Source organism: Dama dama, chromosome 7 (assembly GCF_033118175.1).
Source record: "Dama dama isolate Ldn47 chromosome 7, ASM3311817v1, whole genome shotgun sequence".
NCBI lineage: Eukaryota > Metazoa > Chordata > Mammalia > Artiodactyla > Cervidae > Dama > Dama dama.
The window spans coordinates 18,965,930-18,990,875 of NC_083687.1; the positions used below are offsets into that span (position 1 = coordinate 18,965,930).

The following is a 24,946-nucleotide window of genomic DNA, read 5'->3' on the forward strand; positions in this document are numbered from 1 at the left end:
ACAGACACCGCTCGACCCGGGCGCAGCGCGCAGGCGGTGGCGAAGAGACGCCGAGCGGGCCGAGTGCGGCCGAGCAAAGCCGGAGCCGGAGCGGGGCCGCAGGAGCCGGGCAGGGTCCGGACGGGCCGAGATGCCCTATAAACTGAAGAAGGAGAAGGTGAGCGTGGTCCTTTTCCCCGCGCCTCCGCCTCGGGGGCCTGCGTGGAACTCTGGGAGGGGCCCGAGCCAGGCCCGGGACAGCCCCAGACCGACCCTCCCGTCCGGCCCCCGCAGGACTCCCCGGGGCCAGCCCTCCATCCCCGCTGCTCGTCGCACCCCCAGCCTTTGCCGCAGCTGAGAAAGCTCCCACCCTTGTCCGGGATAGAGTCCGCCCCACATGCACCTCCCTTCCTCTCTCCACCGACCCCCGGCCCAGGGTAACCTCCTCCCTCCAGATCCTGCCTCGCTCCCAGGTCACTCTCCTGCTTTTTCTCCCCCCATCACTTCCCCATCCCCCACCCGTTTGTCGTTTGGGACAGCCGCTTATTTGAGACAGCACCTCCCTCCAGAACTAGCCCCCCCTCTTCAGCTCCGCGCAGCCCCTTCTCGACCCTCCTCTTCTCACCCGTCTGGGCCCGGGCCTGGGCCTGCCTTCTCCACCGTCCCTTACAGCCACCTTCTCCCTGCCCGCCAAGCTCCTTGACCTAGAACAGCTCTGCTTTTCTCTCTCCTCCACCGAATCTGGCCTAGGCCCCTCCCTCTAGTTCTTCCTTCACACACAAACTTGTAAACCAGGACCGAGCCCTTCCTTCTGCTGATGGGACCTTGGAAGTCAGGGTGTCTGAGCTCCTTCAGTGCAGTCCCTCATGATACAGATGAGGAGACTAAGGCCCTGACCCCGGGGGCAGGGGAAGGGACTGGGCCAAGGTCACACAGCCTCCTGGAGGCCCATCTGTAATATCAGGTCTCCTGACTTAAAGGCCTCCTCTGTACCAAAGCCTTGCTAACAGGCATCAGCCCACTCCCAGGTTCATCCTGAACCAGTCACCTCTCATCATCTGGGCAGGCCCCTCCCCTTATTCCTAATTGAGGATAACCTTTGCATTTTTCCTTTTTTGGACCAGTGCTGGGTTTCTGTCTTTCCAGGACCATACTATCCTCAAATTGGGATTCTGCCCTCACAGACAGATTAGCTTTTCTTCTTACCCCACAGGCGAGCCACCCCTGGACACCCTTGCTTTTTGTCTGGTGTCCTGACACAGGCCATTTCTTGATGTTGCCTTCTTTCACCTTCCTCCTCTACCTCTGAACTGCCTTCCCATCTTCTTTATTCCTGTCTTTCTGTACCCTCTATTTCCTGCTGTTGCTGAGGTCTGACTCAGAGGTGTGGTTCCTTTGAGGTACAGACTCACACAGAGGATGCTAGGATACCAGTTCCAGCCTCCCCCAGCTTCTTCTGTTCCCCGGGGCTGGCCCCTTGTGGTGGGCGCCAGCTCTGGCCTGGTGTTCTCTTCACCCACTTTATGACCCCAGAGGTATGTTGCTTTCCTTTGCCCTCTGATTGGCTGGGTTGCTGCTTGTGCCATCTCTGACCTTATCAATTAAACTCCTTATCCTGGGGCCGATGGAGATTTGCCAGGCGGCTCTGATTCTGGATTGTCCCCGTAACCTCTCAGGGCCTGATATTCTGAATGTTGGGTTATTAATGGTATAGAAGGCACTGTACCTCCTAGGGAGCTGAGCTGGGCAGGTTTGGGTGCCCCACCCAGGCCCCGTGCCCTTGGGAAGTGTGCATGCTGAGGTGGTTTGGGCAGCTTAGCTGTAGGTGATACACACACAAGTCAGCCACACCAGGGGCTGGAGGGCTTCTACGAGGAATGTGGAGAGGGATGAAATTCAGAGGAAGCTGATGAGTTCCTTGCCGAGCTGTAGTTTGTTTTTTTGTTTTTTTAATTTTTACTTTTTGGTCATTCTGCCCACCGTGTGGGATCTTAGTTATCCTACCAGGGATCAAACCTGAGCCTTTTGCACTGGAAGCACAGAGTGTTAACCATTGGACTGCCAGGCACGTCCCTGATCTGTAATTTTTAGTCTAATGGAACAGATACTGTCCCATCCACAGAAAGCCTTTATCTACTAGAGGACTGAGAAGAAAATTTCTTAAGACTTTCTAGGACCACAGGTGTAAGTGTTTGGTTGGGAAAGAGTATGAGAAGGATCGGGGTGGATGGGGCCAGGCACCTCTGATCCCCTTTAAGGTGTAACTTTCTACTTTTGATTTCCAATTGCATTTGGCCTCCTTCTATGGTTGACAAGTCCTGACAATGTGACTGGGGTTTGCCTAAGTGGGGTGGGGACAGAGAGGAAAGGGGGATGGAGGATCTGTATTGCTCATCTGTCGTTTCTTCCCTTTCTCCTTTATCTGTGCTGGTCCCATTCTTGGCCAAACCTCATGGCCTCTTTCCTGAAGCCCATTGCAAACCCTTAGTTGGGGGTGAGCCCTCCCTTCTCCCTTGGATTTGCGGTAGGTTACTTATGGCTTTTTTGTGTTCCCTTGGACTGGAACTATGGACATGTCTTTTCTTTCCCCTGTGAAAATAACTCAGCTCCATTTTGGTTTGGCATCTCCCTTGTATACCTTAGGCACTCAATGTATGAGTGCTGATTCAACCCTTGGGGAGATTTGCATCCCTCCTCTTCCCTCACATTCTGATCTAGGACTTTTGTCTTTTTGGTTGCTGGGTGGAGGTGTCCCCACTCCCTCCCACTTTCTTGTTCATAATAATAGTAATAACATTGACTAACATTTCATTTTTCATGTGCCAGATACTGTGCTAAAGGGAACTAGGGGGACTTCCCTGGTGGTCCGGTGGTTAAGACTGCAAGCTTCCACTGCAGGGGGTGTGGGTTCAATCCCTGGTCCGGGAACTAAGATCCTGCATGCCGTGCTGTGCAGTCAAAAAATTAAAAAATAAGAGCATTTAATAAGCAGAGGGAATCAGGTACTTTGATTGTTGGCACTTAATAGATGAGGAAACAGGCTTGGCGAGGCTAGGTAACTAGCCCATGATTGTGTAGCTAGAAAGAGCTGGGCTGGGAACACATGGTTGGCTGTAAACCACAGCGCCGTGTGGCACTGGATGGCTGGGCTGGGCTGAAGCACGTGCACTTTGCCTGTTGTCCTGCAGGAGCCAGGAGCAAGGGTGGAGGCCTGGTTCCCACTGCCCACCACCCTTCAGCACACACCTCCAAGCAGCCGGGGTCTCTCTTTGGCACATTCCCTGAGAAAGATGTCTGAGCACTGCAGGGTGGGTGGAGGGGTACAAAAAGGAACGAGGAGCCCATGGTCAAGGAGAGAAGTGAGATGTGTGTGCACGTGCGTCAGCTGTGTCCGAGAAGCCTATGACTGGGGTGTGTGCAGACGGTTGCCCCAGTGTTGCATCCTGCAGGTGCCCCCCTCATCCTTTTCCTCTGCACCCCTCCCTGGCCCCTTGGTGAGGGGTGAGGGTGCCCAGCCTGGTCAGGGGCTACAGAGAGGGTGCTCAGCCCCCTAGAGCACAAGCATGGCTCCTTCATGACTGGAGCTGCTCCACGGCTAGGAACAGCTCCCTGCCTCCCCGCCCCCAGGAAGCCTTCCCCCTGCTCCAGCCCACGCAGCGCTCGCTTCTCCCTGAAATCCTTTAGCCCCCATCGGCATAATCACTGGGTTTAACACTTCTCTCTGAAGGGGCTCAGGTGCTCAGGAGTCGCAGGATCTCAGAGCTCGAAGTGGTTTCCGAGGTCCCCCAGTCCCATCTGCCTTTAAGGCTCGGGTTCCTCTTGCTTCGTGCCTGGGAGGAGGCCTCAGCGCACCCTTGCTTGAGTGCTGTCAGGTGGGGAGCTGCCGCCTCCCTAGGCAGCAGGTTTCTGCAGATGCTCCAGGAGAAAAGTCTTCCTCGTTTGTAGTCTTAGCCTGTCTTCCTGACACCTTAGCCGGTGGCTCTTAGGGCTTCTGGATCCACGTAGAACAAGTTGCATCTTTAGTCCTCATGGCAGGCCCTTCATTTATTGAGGATCACTCTAGCTCCCCCACCCACCAGGACTCCTCCCTCCCATTGTTAACTATCCCAGTTCCTGCAGCTGTCGCTCTCAGGACATGCTTTTGAATGTACTCCCAGTATGGGTTGTATTTCCCTCCTGAACAAAACCTAGCATTTGTCTTTGTCCCTCCCAAAGTCTGAGGCTCCCGACTGAACTAGAGCCTCCAGGATGGCTCCGTCAGTGCCAAGGACAGGCACTCTGCACGGGTCTGCTAACCGGACGGCAGGTCATATGAGCTGCCATGGCAGCCACAGCACATGGATGATTTGTGTTGAGCTTGCAGTCGAACTGAAATCCCCAGGTCTTTTTCCCATTTTCCCTATCCTGTTCTCTGGGCACTTGCTTTTTTTGCCCTGGAGCATAGGAAGAGATGCTGGGCAGGCCAGGGCTCTGAGCCGGCAGCCAGGTTCCCAAGGGAGACTTCAGACTAGTGCATGCTCTTCATAGCCCTTCAGGGCCTTACCCCCATCCCTGTCCTTGTGTTTGTCCACCAAGGCCTTCTTGGGACGATCCCCAAACCTGTCTGCATCCTTGGGCCCCACTGATTGTGCCAGTAGCAGTTACTAGTCTGGGTGCTGTTTGTGATATCCAGAAAATGCTTCCTGGTCTTCCCAGATAGCCTCGGGGGTAGAGTGATGACCAGTCTCTCTAGCCTGAGAGCCTTAGGCCCACTCTGCCCACTTTAGCCAGAAGCGTCTGAGCAGCTTGTTCCAGGATGCGTTTCCCTTGAGCCTCCTCGCCCTGGTTCTTACTTGACAGAGGCCCTGACTCATACACCAGTCCTGTGAGGTGAAGAAGCATGATCATGCTGTATTATTGTGTGTTGGAGTTGTCTTTCTAACCAGATTCTAAACTCATTGGTGCCCTTGAGGGACTGGTCCCTCTTGGTGTACCCCAAACCCCACCCTACTCCCCCAGGTTTAAGGTATGTGCTCAGGGGTCCTGACTCATTGATTCAATTGGATAAGACTGAAGGGATGTGGATAGGGCCTCCCCCTGCCTCATCAACTACTAACTCTCCATCTCCTCCTCTCAGGAGCCCCCCAAGCTTGCCAAAGGCACAGCCAAGCCCAGCAGCTCGAGCAAGGATGGTGGAGGCGAGAGCACGGAGGAGGTAATGAACGTGGGCACTGCCCTAGTTATGCTGCAGGCAGCAGCTCCAGCTGCGTGATGGCCAGTGGGATGAGGGGTCCCTGGGGGGGCCCGGAGGTTATCGGGCAGAAGGGAAGGAGGGGCTGACCAGACCACCCTCAGGCAGCATTTCGCTTTGGCTGCTGTGGACCAAAGACGCCTTCCAGTTTTCCTGACTCCCCAGGCATTTTTATGAAAGTCAGTTCTCTGTCTACCAAAGGGTTGAGAAATCCTTTTCTTTTAGGGCAAAAAGCTGGGGGAATACTGGGTTCTGGGGAGGAGGGGGAAGTGCACAGATGCTCAGTGGGGCGGCGAGTGACTTCAGCGTGGCTCTGGATGAGACCGGGGGTGGGGAGTGGCTAGTGTCCCTGAGTCGGGCAGGGCTGGGCCTGCTGCCCTTGGTGCTGATCAGATGGGAGCTGCTGAAGGATAGTCATGAGCAGAGGTCAGCGCAGCCTGGCAATCTAGGGCCATAAAGTAATAAATGGCAAGCTGTGCGCGCACAGGATGGGGGAGGGACTTAAGGAAGTCTGGAGTGTGTCCATGGAAGTTTGGGAAGTGTGCTCAGTGGGATGCTTAGATGCTGAATGGTCCTGGGAGGACCCTTGGCAGGTGTCCGTGAAACCCAGAAGCCAGCGATCCTTGTTACTGTGCTTCCCGCCTCCTGTGCTAAGCTGTTCAGAGGGATGGAGATGAACAGGAAATGGAGCTCCCTAATTCCAGGCAGGGCTTAGGGGTTGGGGTGGCAGGTGGAGAGGAGATGGACTAAAAAGTGTTTGGTTGGGCTTAACTGTGGTCCTTGATTCTTCTGGATACTCCTGGTCCCTGTCACTTCCCAAAGAGGGCCAAGCACTTTTTACACCTGCGACCATCACTTTTCGCTTCACTGGAGTGGCGGGAGGCAGCTGGGAAGGTTTGCCCCACCTTACAGAGGTGGGAGTTGAGGACCACAGAGGAGGAATTCTCCTTCCTCTGCACTTACCCTGGCATCCGGACACGTCTCTCGGCTTGTCCTTATCACCTGGTGCTGGACAAGCAGTGGCTTGTCCCCAGATGTGTTTCCCCTACCACACTATGAAAGCAGCTGGCTTCTTCCTCTGTGTGCTGGGGCCCTTGGTTCACAGGAGGTCACCTGCTTTTGTTGGGGGGGGGGGGGGGGGCGCCTTCTCCAGGCTCAGTTTCCCCTTCAGGAGCCATGACACATGGGACCTGCAGGGAATGTGGTCAGAGCCTGCAACTGACTCCAAAATGGTGTGAGAGACTTAGAAAAGGATTAAAATACATATTTATTTGGCTGCACGGGGTCTTAGTTGCAGCATGCAGAATCTTTGGTGGCAACATGTGAACTCTTAGTTGCAGCATGCAGGATCTAATTCCCTGACCAGGAATGGAACCCAAGGCCCCCTGCTTTGGGAGCAAGGAGTCTTAGTCACTGGACCACAGGGAAGTCTCAGAAACAGGATTTAAAGGAACAGAATGGAGTAGCACGGGGGCAGCTCCCACCTTCTGCCTGACCCACTCCTGCTCGTTCAGTTACTGGACAGACTGGCCATCGTTTTCTGGAAGCAGCCCTCCTGGACCACCCATCCCCATCCCCGTGCCCAGGGCATCATGGCTTCTTTTTTTTTTTTCATCAGGGCTTCTATGTCACCCCACGGCAGCGCTTAACCACAGCGGTAATGAAACAGTTCCTGGGAATTCTTTGTGTATCAGTTGTCTCCTGTGCTAGCCTGTGAGCTCCAAGAGGCTGTTGTTCACGCCAAAGGGCCTGGCATACGAGAGGCACCAGCATTTGAATGCATTCATGAGTGCGTGAGCAAGCACATCAGCTTCAAGTTAGACCTGGAAGGAGCCTGAGAGGCTAACCATCTTCTTTCATAGGTAGGGAAATGAAGGTCCAAGCAAGTTAAGAAAGAGCTGAGACTAGCTGCTGTGATTCCTCTGCTGCCCTCTGGAAAAGGAGAGTGTTGCCTTCACCTCGGCCTCTGTTTTGTGAAACGGAGCCTCACCTGTCTGAGGCAGCTGCAGGAATTCTGCTTTGTGAATCTGCAGAAATGCATGAGGGTGGTCTTAGGCAGAGGGATAGTGGAATGGTTGGGGACCAGGCCTTGAGGCCCAGGACATCAGACGCTGTTTGACATAGTCCTTCTCTCTCTCTCTTTTTTTTGGCCATGCTGCCTGGCTTATGAGATTTTAGTTCCCCAACCAGGGATTGAACCCAGGCCCTCAGCAGTGAGAGAGCAGAATCCTAACCACTGGACCACCAGGGGAGTTCCCAGGCACAGTCCTTCTCTTGCCTGTTTTTTAATCCTGAACTTTGGGCTCTTACAGTCAAACTTACCCTGTGTCAAACACTTGCCAGTCTTTCCAGTTAATCCTAATAATAGTTCTAGCAGCCAATGTGTATTGTGTTGAGCAGGTACTTGTGTATAGTTTCCTAGGGCAGCCATAACTAGTTACCGCCAACTGGGTGGCTTAAAATAACAGACATTTACTGTCTCAGCTCTGGAGGCTGGAAGTCTGGAATCAGGTGTCAGCAGGCCACGCTCCTCTGAGGGTCTAGGGAAGACTCTCTTCCGTGCTTTTCTCGTAGCTTCTGGTGGTTTTTTTCCGTCCGTGGTGTTCCTCAGCTCATGTACTCAGTTGGGTCTGACTCTTTGCTCTCCCATGAGCTATAGCCCATTGGGTTCCTCTGTCCATGGGATTTCCCAGGCAAGAATACTAGGGTGGGTTGCCATTTCCTCCTCCAGGGGATCTTCCCAACCCAGGGATCAAACCCGCATCTCTTGCATCTCCTGCACTGGAGGCAGATTCATTACCGCTGAGGCACCTGGGAAGCCCTTGGCTTGCAGGTGCATCGATCTCTGACTCCGCCTTCACTCAGCATTCTCCCCTGTGCCTCTGTTGTTATCATTGAGTCACTCAGTCATGTCTGACTCTTTGCGACCCGTGGACTGTAGCCTACCAGGCTCCTCTGTCCATGGGATTTCCCGGGCAGGAATACTGAAGTGGATTGCCATTTCCTTCTCCAGGGGATCTTCCCAGCCCAGGGATTCAGCCTGCGTCTCCTGCGTTGGCAGGCAGATTATTACCACTTGAACCTCCAGGGAAGGTGCCTCTATGTCTGTGTCCAAATTTCCCTTTTAATAGGACACCAGTCATGTTGGATTTAAGGCCCACCCTAATCCAATGTGACCTCATTTTAACTTGATTACATCTGCAAAGATCCTGTTGCCAAATAAGGTCACATTCACAGATGTTGATGTGAATTTTGGGGGGACCCAGCACACTTTGACCCAGGCAGGGTGCTAATTACTTTGCATGCACTTGATCTTATAATCTTCTCATTTAATCTTTACAGCACTCCCCTGAGGGCATCTGTTATCATCCTAAGCTCCATTTTACAGACAAAACTGAGGCTGAGTGATGTTAAGTAGCTTGTACTCAGCAATAAAACAGCAGAGCTGGAATTCAACCCAGGTCTGTGTGGCTTGGGAGCCAGTCCGCCTGTGTTCTTAATGACCATCTGATAGGCTGGTGAAGAATCTTAGAATGGAAAGTAGTCTTGAGAGATCAGGTCAGACCTGCTGCAAGCCAGGGGTCTTTCCTGGTCTGTCTTTGGAGAGAGAGTTCAGTGCTGTGGACTCTTCTATGCGCTGTCCCCTGTCTTGAGTTCTGGGAGCAGGGACAAAGGGAGGCGGAAATAATCTGAGTCTCCTCCACTTCACCCTGACACCCCTATAGACAGAGTAGCCTATAAAAACATTTTTGGTCCTATCAGGCCTTTTACTGAAAAACTCCTATTGTCATCTCATTGCTCACAATTTCAAATTCCCACCCTCAGCCCTCGTGGGCTGGCCCTGCCCTCTTCTTCCAACCCCCCTAGACTTCCCACCTTCCAATGTTATGAGCCTTTAATGGCTTGTGGCCCTTATTGATGTCATCCCATTAGTCTGGGGGCTTCCCTGGTGGCTCAGATGGTAAGGAATCTGCCTGCAATGCAATGCTGGAGACCTGGGTTCAATCCCTGGGTGGGGAAGATCCCCTGGAGGAGGGCATGGTTGCCCACTCTAGTATTCTTACCTAGAGAATTCCATGGACAGAGGCACCTGGTGGGCTACAGTCCATGGGGTTGCCAAGAGTTGGACATGACTGAGCAACTAACACGCACATTAGCCTGGACTGCTTTTTTCCCTCTCCTTTCATTCTTTTTATTTTTAAAATTTTTATTTTATTTATTTGACTGCACCGGGTCTTAATTGTGGCTTGCAGGATCTAGCTCCCTTGATCAGGGATCAAACCTAGACACCCTCGTTGGGAGTGTGGAGCCTTAGCCACTGGACCACCAGGAAAGTCCCCTCTCCTTTCATTCTCTGCCTAAACCTGTGTTTATTCCTAAGAGCCAAAGCAAAAGTCACCTCTTCAGGCATGGCTTCCCTAATTCTTTAGGCCACGTTTGTCACTCAGCCCTCTGTGTTCCCAAATCTTTTGCCGCTCTCTGGTTTTGCATTGCCCATGTACTAATGATTGCTTCCTTGTCTGTCTTGCCAACTGAACTGTGAGCGCTTTGAGGGCAAGGGCCCTACTTTATTCCCCTTTTCATCTCTAATGCGTAGTGTGACTCGTGAATAAATGAAGGAAGGACTGCATTAAGCACAGGTGGGTAGAGCTAGCTCTTGGTGTCAGTACAGGAGAGAATACCTCTCTGATTTCCAGGGTTTTAAACTACAGTGATCTTCATTCAGCCAGTTAATTCACCGTGCAAAAGCTATAACATTAATCTTTCATTTTTCACTGATAATTTTATCTTTCATCTTTCTCCTATAATACCTTCTATAGTACTTAAATTATATTTCTATATGCCAGTTTATGTTTAAATATATGGGTTTAATGATTACCGGTGCCTGTGTTAGGATCAGCTTGAAATGGGATTGGTTCAGAGTGGGCAAGTATGGTTGCAGTCTCTCCTGAGTGTGGGTATGATGTTTCAATTCACGGCCCCACTGGATTTCTGGAGGCCTGCATCCAGGAAGGCTTCCTGAAGCTTGAATCCTGTTGTGAGTTTAGAAGTGGGAGGAGGGGACGTCCCTGGTGGTCTACAGATCAGTGAAGTTGCTCAGTCATGTCCAATTTCTTTACGACCCCATGGACTGTAGCCTACCAGGCTCCTCCATCCATAGAATTTTCCAGGCAAGAGTATTGGAGTGGGTTGCCATTTCCTTCTCCAGGGGATCTTTCCAACCCAGGGATTGAACCCAGGTATCCCACATTATAGGCAGACGCTTTACTGTCTGAGCCACCAGGTGGTCTACTGGTTATGAATCTGCCTTGCGATGCAGGGGCCGCAGGTTGGATCCCTGGTAGGAGAAGTAAGATCCCACATGGCCATGGGACAATTAAGCCTGCTCCCCGCCCACGTGCCACGACGAGAGTCCGTGTCCTGCAACAAGATCCGGCGCTGTGAAATAAATAAATATTAAAAAAAGGAAAAGAAATGGAAAGGAAGGCTCTTCAGGCAGAGGTGACAGCCACTGCAGAGCCTCAGGAGTGGGAGCGGGCAGGTCACCAGTGTGCATTGGGCAGTGTCCACCCATACTTTGACAGCTGCAGAAGGTTCTCCTGGAGACGCCCCTGCCTCTCATCTCCGGCCCAGGTCAGTGAAGGAGACATCGGATGCTAGAGCCTTTAGGAGAAAGGGTTGCGTATTAATGAGTTCCTGGCACATACCCATACTCCCTCTGACAAGTATGTTTCCTAGACCAGGACTTTGCTGGCCAGACCAGCTGTCTCTCAGTTGCTCCTTATATCTGGGGCCTGGGAACCAATGGTCTTTATAAAACCAGGGTGGCCCATTGGGGTGGGGACAGGGAAGGGCAGGCCAAGCTGGCTCAGCTGGCTCAGTCCCTGAAGGAAGGGACCTTAGGCATCAACTCATTGGGTGGTTTTTTTAAAACTATGATTTTCAGCCATGCAACGTCTGTTTTCTCAAAACCTTACTTGGAGAATGTTTGGCAAACTACTGATCTAGTCCAACCCTCTGCTCGTTAGCAGAGAAAATTGAGGTCTTGCTTTTCCCTTTTTGGGAAGAATGCCTCCTTTCTCTGGATGTCCCCTCAGTCAGAGGTTCATGCAGATGTGGGTTTCTGCATCTTATCTGGGCGGATGGAGAGAGATGTCTTATTCCTGAGTCTCACTCCTCAGCTGCCGCCGAGCCCATCACTGTCATCTCCTCAATGTTTCTCCTTCCTGCTCTGCAGGGCTTTGTTGGGAGGGTCCCCAGTGGGCACAGGAGGGGCCTGTGGGGATGGGCCTGGGCTTGGCGCCCCCATCTATCAAACAACCAGTCATCTGCTGAATCCCTGCTAGGTGCCAGTGCTAAGGAGACCCAGAGGCATACAAACCAGCGTCCTGGCTTTAAAGGGGCTTGCTTCCTAGTGAGGGGATGACACGTACACAGCGAGCAAGAGCTGTCACTGGGGATGATCACAGAGCCAGTGGAACAGGCAAGCAGTGTCAGGAGGTCGGGGGCAGAGGGGGGACAAGCACGGCCGGGAGTGATTGGAGAAGGCTTTTTGGAAGAAGGTGGGTCTTTTCAAATATTTATTTGGCTGTGCCAGGACTTAGTTGCAGCTCTCAGGATCTTTAGTTGTGGCATGTGGAATCTAGTCCCTTGGCCAAGGATTGAACCGTGGCCCCGTGCATTGAGAGCATAGAGTCTTAACCACTGGACCACCAGGAAAGTCCCTCTAAGGAACGTTTGAAGTGCTCGTTTCAGGGATTTCCAAGGATGAGAAATGATAAAAGTATTAATAGAGAAGATACTACTTATAGGACACTTCCATGTGCCTTATACTGTTCATTACAGCCCTGTAAGGTCAGTCCTGTCGCTATCCCCACTTTACAAATGAGGCACAGAGAGGCTGTGACCTCCTGGAGGTGGTGTTGTTGTTCAGTGGCTAAATTGTGTTCAACTCTCTGAGACCCCCTGAACTGCAGCACGCTAGGCTTCCCTGTCCTTCACCACCTCCTAGAGTTTGCTCAAACTCATGTCCATTGAGTCAGTGATGCCATCCAACCATCTCATCCTCTGTCATCCCCTTCTCCTCCTGCCCTCAATCTTTCCCAGCATCAGGGTCTTTTCCAGTGAGTCAGCTCTTTGCATCAGGTGGCCAAAATATTAGAGCTTCAGCTTCAGCATCAGTCCTTCCATTGGATATTCAGGGTTGATTTCCTTTAGGATTGACTGGTTTGATCTCCTTGCAGTCCAAGGGACTCTCAAGAATCTTCTCCAGCACAGCAGTTTGAAAGCATGAGTTCATCGGTGCTCAGCCTTCTTTATGACCCAACTCTCACATCCATACATGACTACTGGAAAAACCATAGCTTTGACTAGATGGACCTTTGTCAGCAAAATGATGTCTCTGCTTTTTAATGGGCTGTCTAGGTTTGTCATAGCTTTTCTTCCAAGGAGTAACCTTAGTCTTTTAATTTCATGGCTGCAGTCCATCTGCAGTGGACTTTCTTGGAGCCCAAGAAAATAAAATCTGTCACTGTTTCCACTGTTTCCTCATCTATTTGCCATGAAGTGGCGGGACCAGATGCCATGAAATTAGTTTTTTGAATGTTGAGTTTTAAACCAGCTTTTTCACTTTCATCTTTCACCCACATTGAGAGGTTCTTTAGTTCCTCCTTGCTTTCTATCATTAGAGTGGTATCATCTGCATGTCTGAGATTGTTGATATTTCTCCTGGCAGTCTTGATTCCAGCTTGTGAGTCAATTAGCCAGGCATTTCACATGCTGTACTCTGCATATAAGTTAAATAAGCAGGGTGACAATATAGAGACCTGATGTACTCCTTTCCCAATTTGGAACCAGTCCATTGTTCCATGTCCAGTTCTAACTGTTGCTTCTTGACCTGCATACAGGTTTCTCAGGATGCAGGAAAGGCAGTCTGGTATTCCCATCTCTTGAAGAATTTTCCATAGTTGGTTGTGATCCACACAGTCAAAGGGCTTCCTTGGTGATTCAGTTGGTAAGGAATCCACCTGCAATACTGAAGACATGGATTTGATCCCTAGGTCAGAAAGATCCCCTGGAAAAGGGCATGGCAACCCAAACTAGTATTCTTGCCTGGAGAATCCCATGGATTGAGGAGGCTGGTGAGCTACAATCCATCGGGTCTTAAAGAGTCAGACGTGACTGAAGCAACTGAACATGTATGCATGCACACAGTCAAAGGCTTTAGTGTAGTCAGTGAAGCAGAAGTAGATATTTTGTTTTGAATTCCCTTGCTTTTTATATGAGCCAACAAATGTTGGCAATTTGATCCCTGGTTCCTCTGCCTTTTCTAAATCCAGTTTGAACATCTGGATGTTCTCGGTTCATGTATTGTTGAATCCCGGCTTGAAGTATTTTGAGCATTAACCTTCCTAGCATGTGAAATGAGCGTAATTGTATGGTAGTTTGAAGATTCTTTGACATTGCCTTTCTTTGAGATTGGAATGAAAACTGACTTTTTCCAGTCCTGTGGCCACTGCTGAGTTTTCCAAATTTACTGGCATATTGACTGTAGTACTCTCACAGCATCATCTTTTAAGATTTGAAATACATCAGCTGGAATTCCATCACCTCCACTTGCTTTGTTTGTACTAATGCTTCCTAAGGCCCACTTGACTTCACTGGATTTCGAGGATGTCCAGCTCTAGGTGAGTGGCCACACCATTGTGGTTATCTGGGTCATTAAGACCTTTTTTGTCCAGTTCTTCTGTGTATTCTTGCCACCTCTTAAGCTCTTCTGATTCTGTTCAGTCCTTACAGTTCTGTCCTTTATTGTGCTCATCTTTGCATGAAATGTTCCCTGGTAGCTCCAGTTTTCTTGAAGAGATCTCTAGTCTTTCCCATTCTCTTGTTTTCCTCTGTTTCTTTGCGTTACTCACTCAAGAAGGCTTTCTTATTTCTCCTTGCTGTTCTCTGGAACTCTGCACTCAGTTGGGTGTATCTTTCCCTTTCTCCTTTGCGTTTGGCTTCTCTTCTTTTCTCAGCTATTTGTAAGGCCTCCTCAGCCAGCCACTTTGCCTGCTTGCATTTCTTTTTCTTGAGATGGTTTGGTCACCACCTCCTGTACGATGTTACAAACCTCCATCCATAGTTTTTCAGGCAATCTGTCTACCAGATATAATCCATTGAGTCTATTCCTCACCTCCACTGTATAATTGTAAGGGATTTGATTTAGGTCATATCTGAATGGTCTAGTTGTTTCCCCTACTTTCTTCAACTTAAGCCTGAATTTTGCAATATGGAGTTCATGATCTGAGCCACAGTCAGCTGCAGGTCTTGTTTTTGCTGACTGTATAGAGCTTCTCCACCTACAGCTGCAAAGAATATAATCAGTCTGATTTCGGTATTGACCGTCTGTTTTTGATGGTCCTGTATTGATGGTCCTGTATTGACCGTCTGTATTGATGGTCCTGAAGGTTACCCAGCTAATAAACAGTACAGTCAGGGATATGGTGGTGCAGTGGATAAGAATCCGCCTGCCCACGCCGGGGACACAGGTTCGATCTCTGGTCTGGGATGATCCCACATGCTTTGGGGCAACTAAGCCCGAGCACCACAGCTACTGAAGCCTGCATGCTATAGCGCCTGTGAACCGCTGTGTGTCAACTCCTGAAGCCCATTTGTCTGGAGCCTATGCTCTGCAACAAGAGAAGCCACAGCAACTAGAGAGTAGCCCCTGATGTCCAAAAAAAAATAAAATAAACAGTACAGTCAGGGGTCAGACCCAAGTCTTTGCTCTTGACCATCAAGCTCCGCAGATAAGAATCTGGCTGTTCCTGCAACAAAGAAACGGAGGTCTGAAGTGGGGAAAGTCCAAGGCACATCAGGCTCTGGCCCTGCTGGCCTTCTGCCTCTCTCCCCCATCTTCCACCGAGGTGTGATCCGTCCTCCATGTACAGGAAGAGAGACCCCAGACTCCAAGGTGCCTTGCACTCTCTAACCAAAATCATGCTGGCTCGGTGTAGTTCTGGGAAGTGAGGTATTTGGTGGCCGCTCTTGCCCCACTTCTTTGGGTCCCCCTGGTCAGATTGGTGTCTGGGGTTCATTTCAGGAGGAGAAGAGGGCCAGATGGCTGAAGCGGTCGTGAGCTACACTGGACTCACCGCCTGCCCCAGGCTGGACCCAGCACTCGTCTCCTGACTCTGATCCCGAGATAGGTCACAAGCTTGAGATAATTGTTTTTATAAAAAATTCAAGAGCACACAAAGCATAACGTTTGTCTTCCTCCTTGCCCCTTATTGCAGAGAATTTCATATTCTCCTGTTCTTTAAGTATAATTTAAAAAAGTTTTTTTTTGTTTGTTTGTTTTTTGGCTATGCTACATGTGGGATCTTAGTTCCCCAACCAGGGATCGAACCCGTGGCCTCTGCAGTGGAAGGGCAGGAAGCTTGGAGTCCTGACCACCGGACCACCAGGGAATTCCCTCCATTCTTATTTTATGAAGTGCGAGTTTGTGGAGGGGGCTGCAGAGGAGGCGGGGATGGCGGTGTGAGGACAGGAGCACAGCTTTCCTGTGGAGTGGATCCCCAACCGGACGTGACCTCACTCCCATGGTCGCCCACAGTCTCTTTTCTGGTGGGGGCAGGGGCTGTCCTGTGGCTGAGTCTTCCCTCTCCCAGCAGGGGGTGCACTTGTGGGTGAACAGCCCTGCAGACCATGTGGGTGCGTGCTTCTGAAAATGGGCTTCATGGGGCTCTGACTCTCGTGTTCAGGAGGAAGTAAAGAAATAACTTTAGGAAATTAGCTGTCTTATAAAAGCAGTGTCAGCCTATAAAAAAAAAGAAGAATAGGAAAAAATCTCTAATTCTGCCATCACAGGAGATAGTCATGAACACAGTACACTTGGTCTTTCTCTTTCTTAACTGGGTTTTGGGTTCTGTGCATGTGTTCTAATGTAGGTGAGCTCATTTTGTATATACAGGTTTGCATTCTGCTTATTTAACTCAGCATAGGGAGCAATAGGGAGCAGTTTTCTCTCATTCTATAGTTTTAGGCTTTTTGTTTTATTTTTAATTTTTATCAATATGGTAATAGTTCAGAAAGTCAGATAGTATACTCTTTATATATGTATGTATATTTTTAATTAAAAAAAAAATCATCTGGCCACGTTGCGTGGCATGTGGGGTCTTAGTTCCCTAACCAGGGTTTGAACCTGCGCCCCCTGCACTGGAAGCACAGTGTCTTAACCACTGGACTGCCAGGAAGTCCCAGATAGCGCTCTTGGGCTTATAATGAGCAGGGCAGCCCTGTCCCTGGTCCTTCTTGTCCTGTTGTGGCAGCCACATTCAACTCCTAACTTTTTCCTTGGAGGTTGACTTTTCTACTCCAAATAACTTTTTTACTGCTTTTTAAAAAAAATTTTCGAGATTCAGATATCTCTTGACTTCCTAATGTGGAAAATTAAGGCCCCAGTGTCTTATACCTCTGTGCACAATTTTCCCCTCCTCTCAAAATACTTACCATCCATTTTGGGTAAATTACTATGACTGTGTAAATATTTTTCACAGCTGAACCACATATGATTACATTGAGTACGTAGTTTTCATAAACATAATTTTAACTCTATGATTTCCATGTATTCATTTATGTATTTGCCATTATATGACCATAAAAAGTATGTTCCCACTAAACCTTTTTTTATATTTAGGATTTTTCATTTTTAAAATTTCCACTCCCTTAAAAATTTCTTTTATTTATATGGCTGCGCTTAGTTGTGGCTTGTGGGATCTAGTTCCCTGACCAGGGATAGAACCCGGGCCCTCTGCATTAGGAGTGTGGAGTCTTAGGCACTAGACCACCAGGGAAGTCCCTATTTAGAATTTTTCTTAAACTGCATTTCTAGAAGTTAAACTGCTGAGACATGAGAAGGAATTTATTTCTTTTAACTTTTAACTAGAGAATGTCACACATTTGGTAAATGATAAAATACCGTAATCTCCAGTGTACTGCTTGATGAATTTTTACCTATATTTGTGCTATGAACCACCTCCACGATCCAGTCAAGATACAGAATGTTTCCATTAGTCGAAAGGTTCCTCATGCACCTTCTCAGTCACTTCCCGCATCTCCCTCCCCTCCCCAACACGCACACACCACTGGCATCTCCGCCCAGGCAGGAGAGCCACGGGTCTCACTTCTGTCACCATCAGTTCTTCAGTTAGTTTGCCTCTTGAAGAACACGGGTGAGTGTCCTGAAGGCTCTTCGTGCATAGGCAGTGGGCATCACTTTGGATGACATGGCTTCTAGGCCAGTCACTCCCCTCCAGGACCACATGCCGAAGTTACCTGTGACTCTGGCCTTGACCCCTTCAGGGCAGGAGGCAGCTGTTTGCTGCTCAGGCCTGTAGAGGCATAAATGGACTCGAGGCAGGGGGATGCTGTGGGGGGCGTGGTGGAGGTGGGGCAATGGACTGGGCCGGGGGTGGGAAGCAGAGCTTGGTGAGTGGACTTCAGTGAAATGCTCGTTTGACCAGGCCCAGGCCCAGCCGCAGCCCCAGCCCCAGCCACAACCCCAGCCACCGTCATCCAACAAGCGTCCCAGCAACAGCACGCCGCCCCCCACGCAGCTCAGCAAGATCAAGTACTCGGGGGGCCCCCAGATTGTCAAGAAGGAGCGACGACAGAGCTCCTCCCGCTTCAACCTCAGCAAGAACCGGGAGCTGCAGAAGCTTCCTGCCCTAAAAGGTAGTCGGGGAAGGTCGGGAGGGCTGGGGATCAGGCCGAGGGGACAGTGGGCGTCGGCAGAATGGAAGTTTGGGGGTATTTAGGTGGTGGACGTTCTAGAGGGTGGGAGGGGGGTCGCGCTGGGGTGCCAGGGGAGCAGGATGGCAGCAGGAAGGGGGAGGGGCAGGCCCTGCAGGGCGAGCGGGGCAGGGCAGTGCAGGACCACGGAGGAGGCCTGACCGTGGCCCCCTCGCCGCCCCAGACTCGCCCACCCAGGAGCGGGAGGAGCTGTTCATCCAGAAGCTGCGCCAGTGCTGCGTCCTCTTCGACTTTGTGTCAGACCCACTCAGTGACCTCAAGTTCAAGGAGGTGAAGCGGGCGGGACTCAACGAGATGGTGGAGTACATCACCCACAGCCGCGATGTCGTCACCGAGGCCATTTACCCCGAGGCCGTCACCATGGTGGGCGCTGGGGAAGGGGAAGGCGGGCGGGGCGGGGGCCCGGAGAAGCGCAGACGGAGCCCTCACCCAGGCCCTCCCTACCCGTCAGTTTTCAGTGAACCTCTTTCGGACGCTGCCACCTTCATCGAATCCCACTGGGGCGGAGTTTGACCCTGAGGAAGATGAGCCCACCCTGGAGGCTGCCTGGCCGCATCTCCAGGTACCAGGGCAAGGGGGGCTGGGGCCTCGCTGTGGGCAGTGGGGTGCTCTCAGCCCTGCAGCAAGGGGGCGCTCCCAGTCCTGGGGGAATGCCCCTAAGTGATATTCCTTTTCCCCCCCGCAGCTCGTCTATGAGTTTTTCTTACGTTTTCTCGAGTCTCCTGATTTCCAGCCAAACATAGCCAAGAAGTACATTGACCAAAAGTTTGTCCTTGCTGTGAGTCCCTGAGGTTCCTGCCTTCCCCTCCCTCCAGTCCATGAACTCTAGCCCCTCATCCCGACTCATCCCAGCTGCTTCTGCTGAATATCGGTACTGTATTGGGTTTCAGCTGTGTCTACTGCAAACTGACTCGGGGGGGTGTTCAAAGAAGCTTCCAGCATAATGGCAGAAAACACAAAAGCAGCAGAGTTACTGTTCGCTGCCCTGCGCCCCACCCCGGCCCCCTGCAATGGGGTATGCAGGGTGCATACCCAGACATGACCTGGGGACAGCAGTAGCATAGAATCACTGTTCCCAGGGGCCTGGCCCCACGCACCCTCTTTGACCTCAGAGAACCTCTGGGCTTCCCCTGGCCAGGACCTGGGCCACCCAACCCTGGCCTTCCCCCCGCTGCAGCCTCACTGCCCCCTCTCCTCCTGCCTGCTCTCAGCTCCTGGACCTGTTTGACAGTGAGGACCCTCGAGAGCGGGACTTCCTCAAGACCATCTTGCATCGCATCTATGGCAAGTTTTTGGGGCTCCGGGCTTATATCCGTAGGCAGATCAACCACATCTTCTACAGGTGAGGCCAGGAGCTGGGGCTCAGGAGCAAAGCAAGCCCCCCACTAAGGTGGAGGTGGGAGAAGGGCGGTAGGCGGGACTTGCAGAAGGGCGGAGGGATATTGGGGGTTATCAAGACAGCCTCTGTTGCTCCCTCAGGTTCATCTATGAGACAGAGCATCACAATGGGATTGCCGAGCTCCTGGAGATCCTGGGCAGGTGAGAGGTGGGCAGGGGCCCACAGGTCTGGACAAGGTCGGGCAGGGGAAACAGGTGCATTGAGCTTGGCCATGGCCCTTTGGTCCTAACAACCCTCCTTTCCCTCCCAGCATCATCAACGGCTTTGCCTTGCCCCTGAAGGAAGAGCACAAAATGTTCCTCATCCGGGTTCTTCTTCCCCTTCACAAGGTCAAGTCCCTAAGTGTCTACCACCCTCAGGTGAGCTGCCTTCCTCCTGGTGTTCAGTGGCCCTGGGGGCAGAGACAAGAGGGAGGGGGAAGCATTCTGGCTGCGATGCAGCAGAAGAGGGAACGAACGTGGCATTCCTCTCTTCCTCCCCTTCTGTTCTGAGGCTTGGGCTCTGTTACTGACCTCTGTGACCTTCCGAACCTTCATATCACCTCCTTTCTTCCTCAACCTCCCACAGCTGGCATACTGCGTGGTGCAGTTCCTGGAGAAGGAGAGCAGCCTCACTGAGCCGGTAACTGTCCCCCTGGGCCCAGGGTCCACCTCTCCCTGTCATCAGTCCTTGCCAGTGGGTAGCTTTTGAGCAGCGCCGGAAGCAGGTGCTGAGGAGGGATGTAACCCAACAGGTGACATGGTTTCCTCTCTAAAGGAGCAGGAAAAACCTTTGTACACCCAGATCCAAGCTGGAGAAACAGCAGCACTTAGCCAAGGCCACCCAAGCTGTGCCCACCAGGGTCGGTGGGGAGAGGGCAGGGAGGCTTCCTGGAGAAGCAGGCAGGGGTTAAGGGTGAGTTTTAGTCCGGGTCCTCCTCTCCTCGCAGGTGATTGTAGGCCTCCTCAAGTTCTGGCCCAAGACCCACAGCCCCAAGGAAGTGATGTTTCTGAATGAGCTAGAGGAGATCCTGGATGTCATTGAGCCTTCAGAGTTCAGCAAAGTGATGGAGCCCCTGTTCCGCCAGCTTGCCAAGTGTGTCTCCAGCCCCCATTTCCAGGTGAGACCCAGGCCCAGAAAATCCCAGACCCGGCCTCTAAGAAGACCGGGGCAGGGCTTCAACCTAGTGAACCATGTCCCCACTAAGTCCCGCCGGTTCCCACCAGGTGGCGGAGCGTGCCCTCTATTACTGGAACAACGAGTACATCATGAGCCTGATAAGTGACAACGCTGCCCGAGTCCTCCCCATCATGTTCCCCGCGCTCTACAGGAACTCCAAGAGCCACTGGAACAAGTAGGGAGCTGGGGTGGTGCTGGGCAGTGAGGATCTGGTTTTGGAATGTGGGAGGGTGGGGATGGACTCAAGAGCCAGTGGTCTCACCTGGTCCTCAGTGAGCCAGGGCTGGCGCCCACTGCATATTAACAGGGCCGTGAGGGACTGACTGGGGAGAAAAGATACCCACGTGGGAGATCTGTGCCACCCAGCAGCAGATTAGTGGCCTCTATCGCATCTCTTCTTGAGGTCAGATATTCTGCAGCTTTGGAGAGTTAATTCCATGTTGTGAGAAGCTGATGTGATCCTCTTAGAATGTATTAAATCCCAGCATCGTAAAAAAGCTTTCCTGCTAAAAGCAAGTACGCTGGGAGGCCATTAGTGCTGGGTGGAAGAGTGGGAAGTAATGGGGAAGAGTGGGCTCTTGGAGTGTGGGATTCAGGCAAGGATGGACAGGCAGACCCGTATTTGTAAAGGGCCTGAAATGCCAGTCTCAAGTCACATGATCTGTCCAGAGCAATGAGCTTATAGCATGCAGAGGCTGGTGGGATGGGAGGAGTCCACTGGAAAGTTCTCAGCAGAGAGTGAATTGAGGCCCTGGCACAATAAGGGGAGTGCCTCCCTTATCTACCTTTCTTCCTGGCCACAGGACAATCCACGGGCTGATCTACAATGCCCTGAAGCTGTTTATGGAGATGAATCAGAAGCTGTTTGATGACTGCACGCAACAGTACAAGGCCGAGAAGCAGAAGTGAGCCTCTCCTGGGGGGTGTTCATCTTCCACACCCAGCCCCCCTGCTTCTCTCTCAAGCCCATCCAAATCCTGTCTTTGCTCCCACCCCAGGGGCCGGTTTCGAATGAAGGAGAGAGAAGAGATGTGGCAAAAGATTGAGGAGCTGGCCCGACTTAATCCCCAGGTGAGCTGGTTCTGCCATCGCCCTGCACCAAGAGGTCCCCGACTGGGGGTGGGGGAGGGACGTTTGAGGAGGGCGGGGAAGCGGACAGGGTCACACACCACCCAGGTGGCTCTGGCCACTTGCCTGGCTCCTTTCCTCCCAGTATCCCATGTTCCGAGCGCCTCCCCCTCTGCCTCCCGTGTACTCGATGGAGACTGAGACCCCCACGGCAGAGGACATCCAGCTTCTGAAGAGGACGGTGGAGACAGAGGCCGTGCAGGTAGGAGCACAAAGACAAGACAGCTCTGGGAGGGAGAGGAGGCCGGAGCTGCAGCGCTGAGGACTAAGGGGAGGAAAAAGGTGGGGTTACTTGGTTGTCATGCCCCGCCCTCGGCACATCCACACACAGATGCTGAAGGACATCAAGAAGGAGAAAGTGCTGCTCCGGCGGAAGTCCGAGCTGCCCCAGGACGTGTACACCATCAAGGCGCTGGAGGCGCACAAGCGGGCAGAAGAGTTCCTAACTGCCAGCCAGGAGACCCTCTGACCTCCTCGCCTCCCGCCGCAGGGCCATGGCCCACTCGGCCCTGGGACACTGCCCCAGCCCTCCTCCACCCTCTGCTCCCCACTGGCTGACTTGGGGCAAGGCAGGGCCTCTCTGCTGTGGGAAGGGGGTGGGACGCGGCCTTGGAAGCAGGGGCACCGAGTGGCCCCTCTTCTCCCCCAAAGGTGTTCATGCCTCCCTGCGCCTAGTACAGACAGGCTGGGCACGGCGGTGCTTGGCGCTCAGATGACATGGGGATGCCTGGCCCCCTCCTGCTCCTCACCCCACAGCTACCTGAGGCTGCTCTGAGAAATACACATGGGAATAATGTGCTCCTCTTCCCCTCAGGCCCAGGTGCCCCCTCGTCGTCTCCCTCCCCGTCAAGCCTGTAGGGGGCAGCAGGAGACGATTCTCACCAAAGTTATGTCAAGCCCCACTGGCCCCTGGAATGAATTAGCCAGAGGGGAGCCAACCCCCAACAGCCCAAATAGGCCCAAATAGGCCCCCAGCCCCAGAGGCGTGCAGGCTGATGGGGCTGCATTATTTCCTCTTACCCCCTGCCTGACCGAGACAGCGTGGGAGGGCAAAAGGAGAAAAGCATAGGCTCTGGACCACAGCTGATGAATAGAGGGCCCAAAGGGACCGAGAGAAGGGGATGAACAGACACCCGACCCTATGCCCCTCTCCGATGAGCAGCAACCCTGGGATCACTGACATGGAAGGGACCACCCCGGGGCTGACTGCTTTCCTGTGCTGTTGGTCCCCAAAGCTAAGAAGAAGGAAGCAGGGAGCAGTGCTCCAAGCATGGCTCCCCCCAACACCTATTTATTTCCTTGTTTGTGTTGATGCTGGGCAGGTCCTCATTTGTCCCTTTAAGGTACCTTTGAGGGGTGAGGGGCTGGGGAGGGCCAGACCCAGGTTCCAAGGGCACAGGCAGTGCAGCTTTTGGCTGTGTACATAGGGTGCTTTATTCTCCACAGAGTGATACATGCTAAGGTGGGTTGGGCTTGGGCCGATGTCCCCATATGTACAGAACTGAATAAAGTGGGTCTCTGAGAAGAAGTCTGATTTGCCTTGATGTGGAGGGGAGCCGGGGAGGATGGAGATGGAGTGACAACCAGGATATGTTCAGTCCTGTGCTGGTTCTGGCCTGGAACGCAGGGAGTTACGGCAGCTCTCAGGGTGGTCACTTCCAGGCAGGGGCAGCCTGCCGGGCTTGGAGGGCCTTCTGTACCACATCTTCCCACTGGGCATCTGATATCTCACGAGCCCAGGCAGGAACCCCTGGTGCAGGCAGGCTTATGCCAGCCATCGTCCTTTTCACCAGCTCTACATGTTCTGAAATCACAGGCAGAGACCAGTTAGTGGGTAGGAACGATGGGACCAGCTCCCCTCTCCATTCGTTGAATTAACTCAGAGATTCTGGACTAGTAAGGTCACTGAATTTGTCCGGTTATTCCTAAGGAAGCCTGCACATCCTCCAAGTCTAAAAGAATAGCATTTCACCTGGATTCTGAAGTCCACAGAATCTTAGATTACAAACTATTCATTTAGGAGCAGGATGTTCCTCTGAGACGTCCCTCTATTGGCATTAACCAGTCCCCTTCTTCCATAATTATGCCAGAGTAAAAGAATGATCTCTTTTACCTGGGTCCATGGGAATAGAGCTGTGGTTGTTCAATGCTGTAGCTCCCTGCTCATCTTCGTCCTCACTTTCTAACGGTGGGTCCGGCAAATGAAGCCCCAGGGCCTGCATAACCGGAGAAGACAGTTCAGGGTCAGTCTTCAGGGACTTCAGCTCCACCTGCTCAGGAACAATGCCTCCTCCACATACCTGGATCCGATCCTGGATATCAGCAACTACATCTTCTCCATCCCCCACTGGTGCTAGTTCCACCTCCTCTTGTTCAGGATCTTGGTTCAGAGGCTGGTAGGAGTAGCCAGCTGGTCCTGCCCCTGTTTCCTCTTGTTCTTCCTCTGGTTCCTCACTGCTCCAATCCCCAGTGCCTTCCGTGGGGCCCTGATGTGGCCCGAGTTCCTCAGTCTGATTGGGGAAGATACGTTCAGGACCCATGGTGTCTCCCCCTAGAACTACTGCTGCCATCGGGCAGGGGCTGCAAGAACAGGGAGGCAGGAGAACACGGATTGGATGCAATTAAATCCACCTTCAGCCTCTCAACCAGCTCCTGGTGGTCTCCTGCTAAAGTCCACAAACATTTAAACGCCTCGAGTTTCCTGCACTACATACCACCCATCCTGTCCTGGCCCCTCACCTCTTAAACCCACTCTTATCCCTAACCGAGGCCCACCCGCCTTTCTCTGCCAATTCTTTTTTTTTTTTTTTTTTTTTCTCTGCCAATTCTTAAATAGCAGCCCAACCGGAGGCCATGCCACCTCCCAAAAGACACCCCTTCGAGAACGTCCCCTCCCCCCAATCCACTTAGGAACTCCGGGTCGCCAAACAAGATACCTCGGACTAGGCATACCCGTCCCCTTCTCTCCCCTCCAAGGGCGTCCCCTCTGTACCGCCTGACAAACGCCCTTCGGGCCCCTGGGGCTCCCTTCAAATGGCCCGAGTTGCGGCGTTCCCCACCCGCCCCACCGATTCTCCGCACTGGTGTTTCCGCGCGCCTTACCCGCTCAGAGCCCGCGACCGAACCCGCACCTTCACTTCCGGCGAGGCAGGACGTGGGGGGGGGGGGGGGGGGGGCGGGTGCCCAGACTTCCAGCCCCGCCCCACGCTCGTGATTGACGGGAGCTTGGGCGAAGAGCCCCTTGCCCCGCC

General features: G+C 52.4%; 2 protein-coding genes across 5 annotated transcripts; one reads left to right on the top strand and one right to left on the bottom strand.

The window, feature by feature from the left end:
- Nucleotides 1-23,223, top strand: PPP2R5D (protein phosphatase 2 regulatory subunit B'delta). 2 transcript variants are annotated; one of them, XM_061146739.1, is made up of 17 exons: nucleotides 1-157; nucleotides 5,096-5,173; nucleotides 6,828-6,866; nucleotides 17,722-17,932; nucleotides 18,174-18,373; nucleotides 18,462-18,572; nucleotides 18,696-18,788; nucleotides 19,222-19,352; nucleotides 19,490-19,549; nucleotides 19,660-19,768; nucleotides 19,977-20,030; nucleotides 20,338-20,508; nucleotides 20,615-20,742; nucleotides 21,371-21,472; nucleotides 21,566-21,638; nucleotides 21,781-21,897; nucleotides 22,027-23,223. In XM_061146739.1, exons 1-17 carry the CDS (start codon nucleotides 131-133, stop codon nucleotides 22,162-22,164), a joined length of 1,842 nt encoding a protein of 613 aa, XP_061002722.1. In that variant the 5' UTR covers nucleotides 1-130; the 3' UTR covers nucleotides 22,165-23,223. The 2 variants fall into 2 exon arrangements, with proteins under 2 accessions (XP_061002722.1, XP_061002723.1); XM_061146740.1 differs by lacking the exon at nucleotides 6,828-6,866.
- Nucleotides 23,105-24,849, bottom strand: MEA1 (male-enhanced antigen 1). 3 transcript variants are annotated; one of them, XM_061146744.1, is made up of 4 exons: nucleotides 24,798-24,849; nucleotides 23,996-24,275; nucleotides 23,809-23,911; nucleotides 23,105-23,499 (listed from the first exon to the last, which is right to left on the bottom strand). In XM_061146744.1, the coding sequence occupies exons 2-4, from the start codon at nucleotides 24,263-24,265 to the stop codon at nucleotides 23,348-23,350; spliced, it is 525 nt and encodes a 174-aa protein (XP_061002727.1). In that variant the 5' UTR covers nucleotides 24,266-24,275; nucleotides 24,798-24,849; the 3' UTR covers nucleotides 23,105-23,347. The 3 variants fall into 3 exon arrangements, with proteins under 3 accessions (XP_061002727.1, XP_061002728.1, XP_061002729.1); XM_061146745.1 differs by lacking the exon at nucleotides 24,798-24,849 and adding an exon at nucleotides 24,688-24,788; XM_061146746.1 differs by lacking the exon at nucleotides 24,798-24,849 and adding an exon at nucleotides 24,764-24,784.
- Between the last annotated feature and the right edge of the window lie 97 nt (nucleotides 24,850-24,946).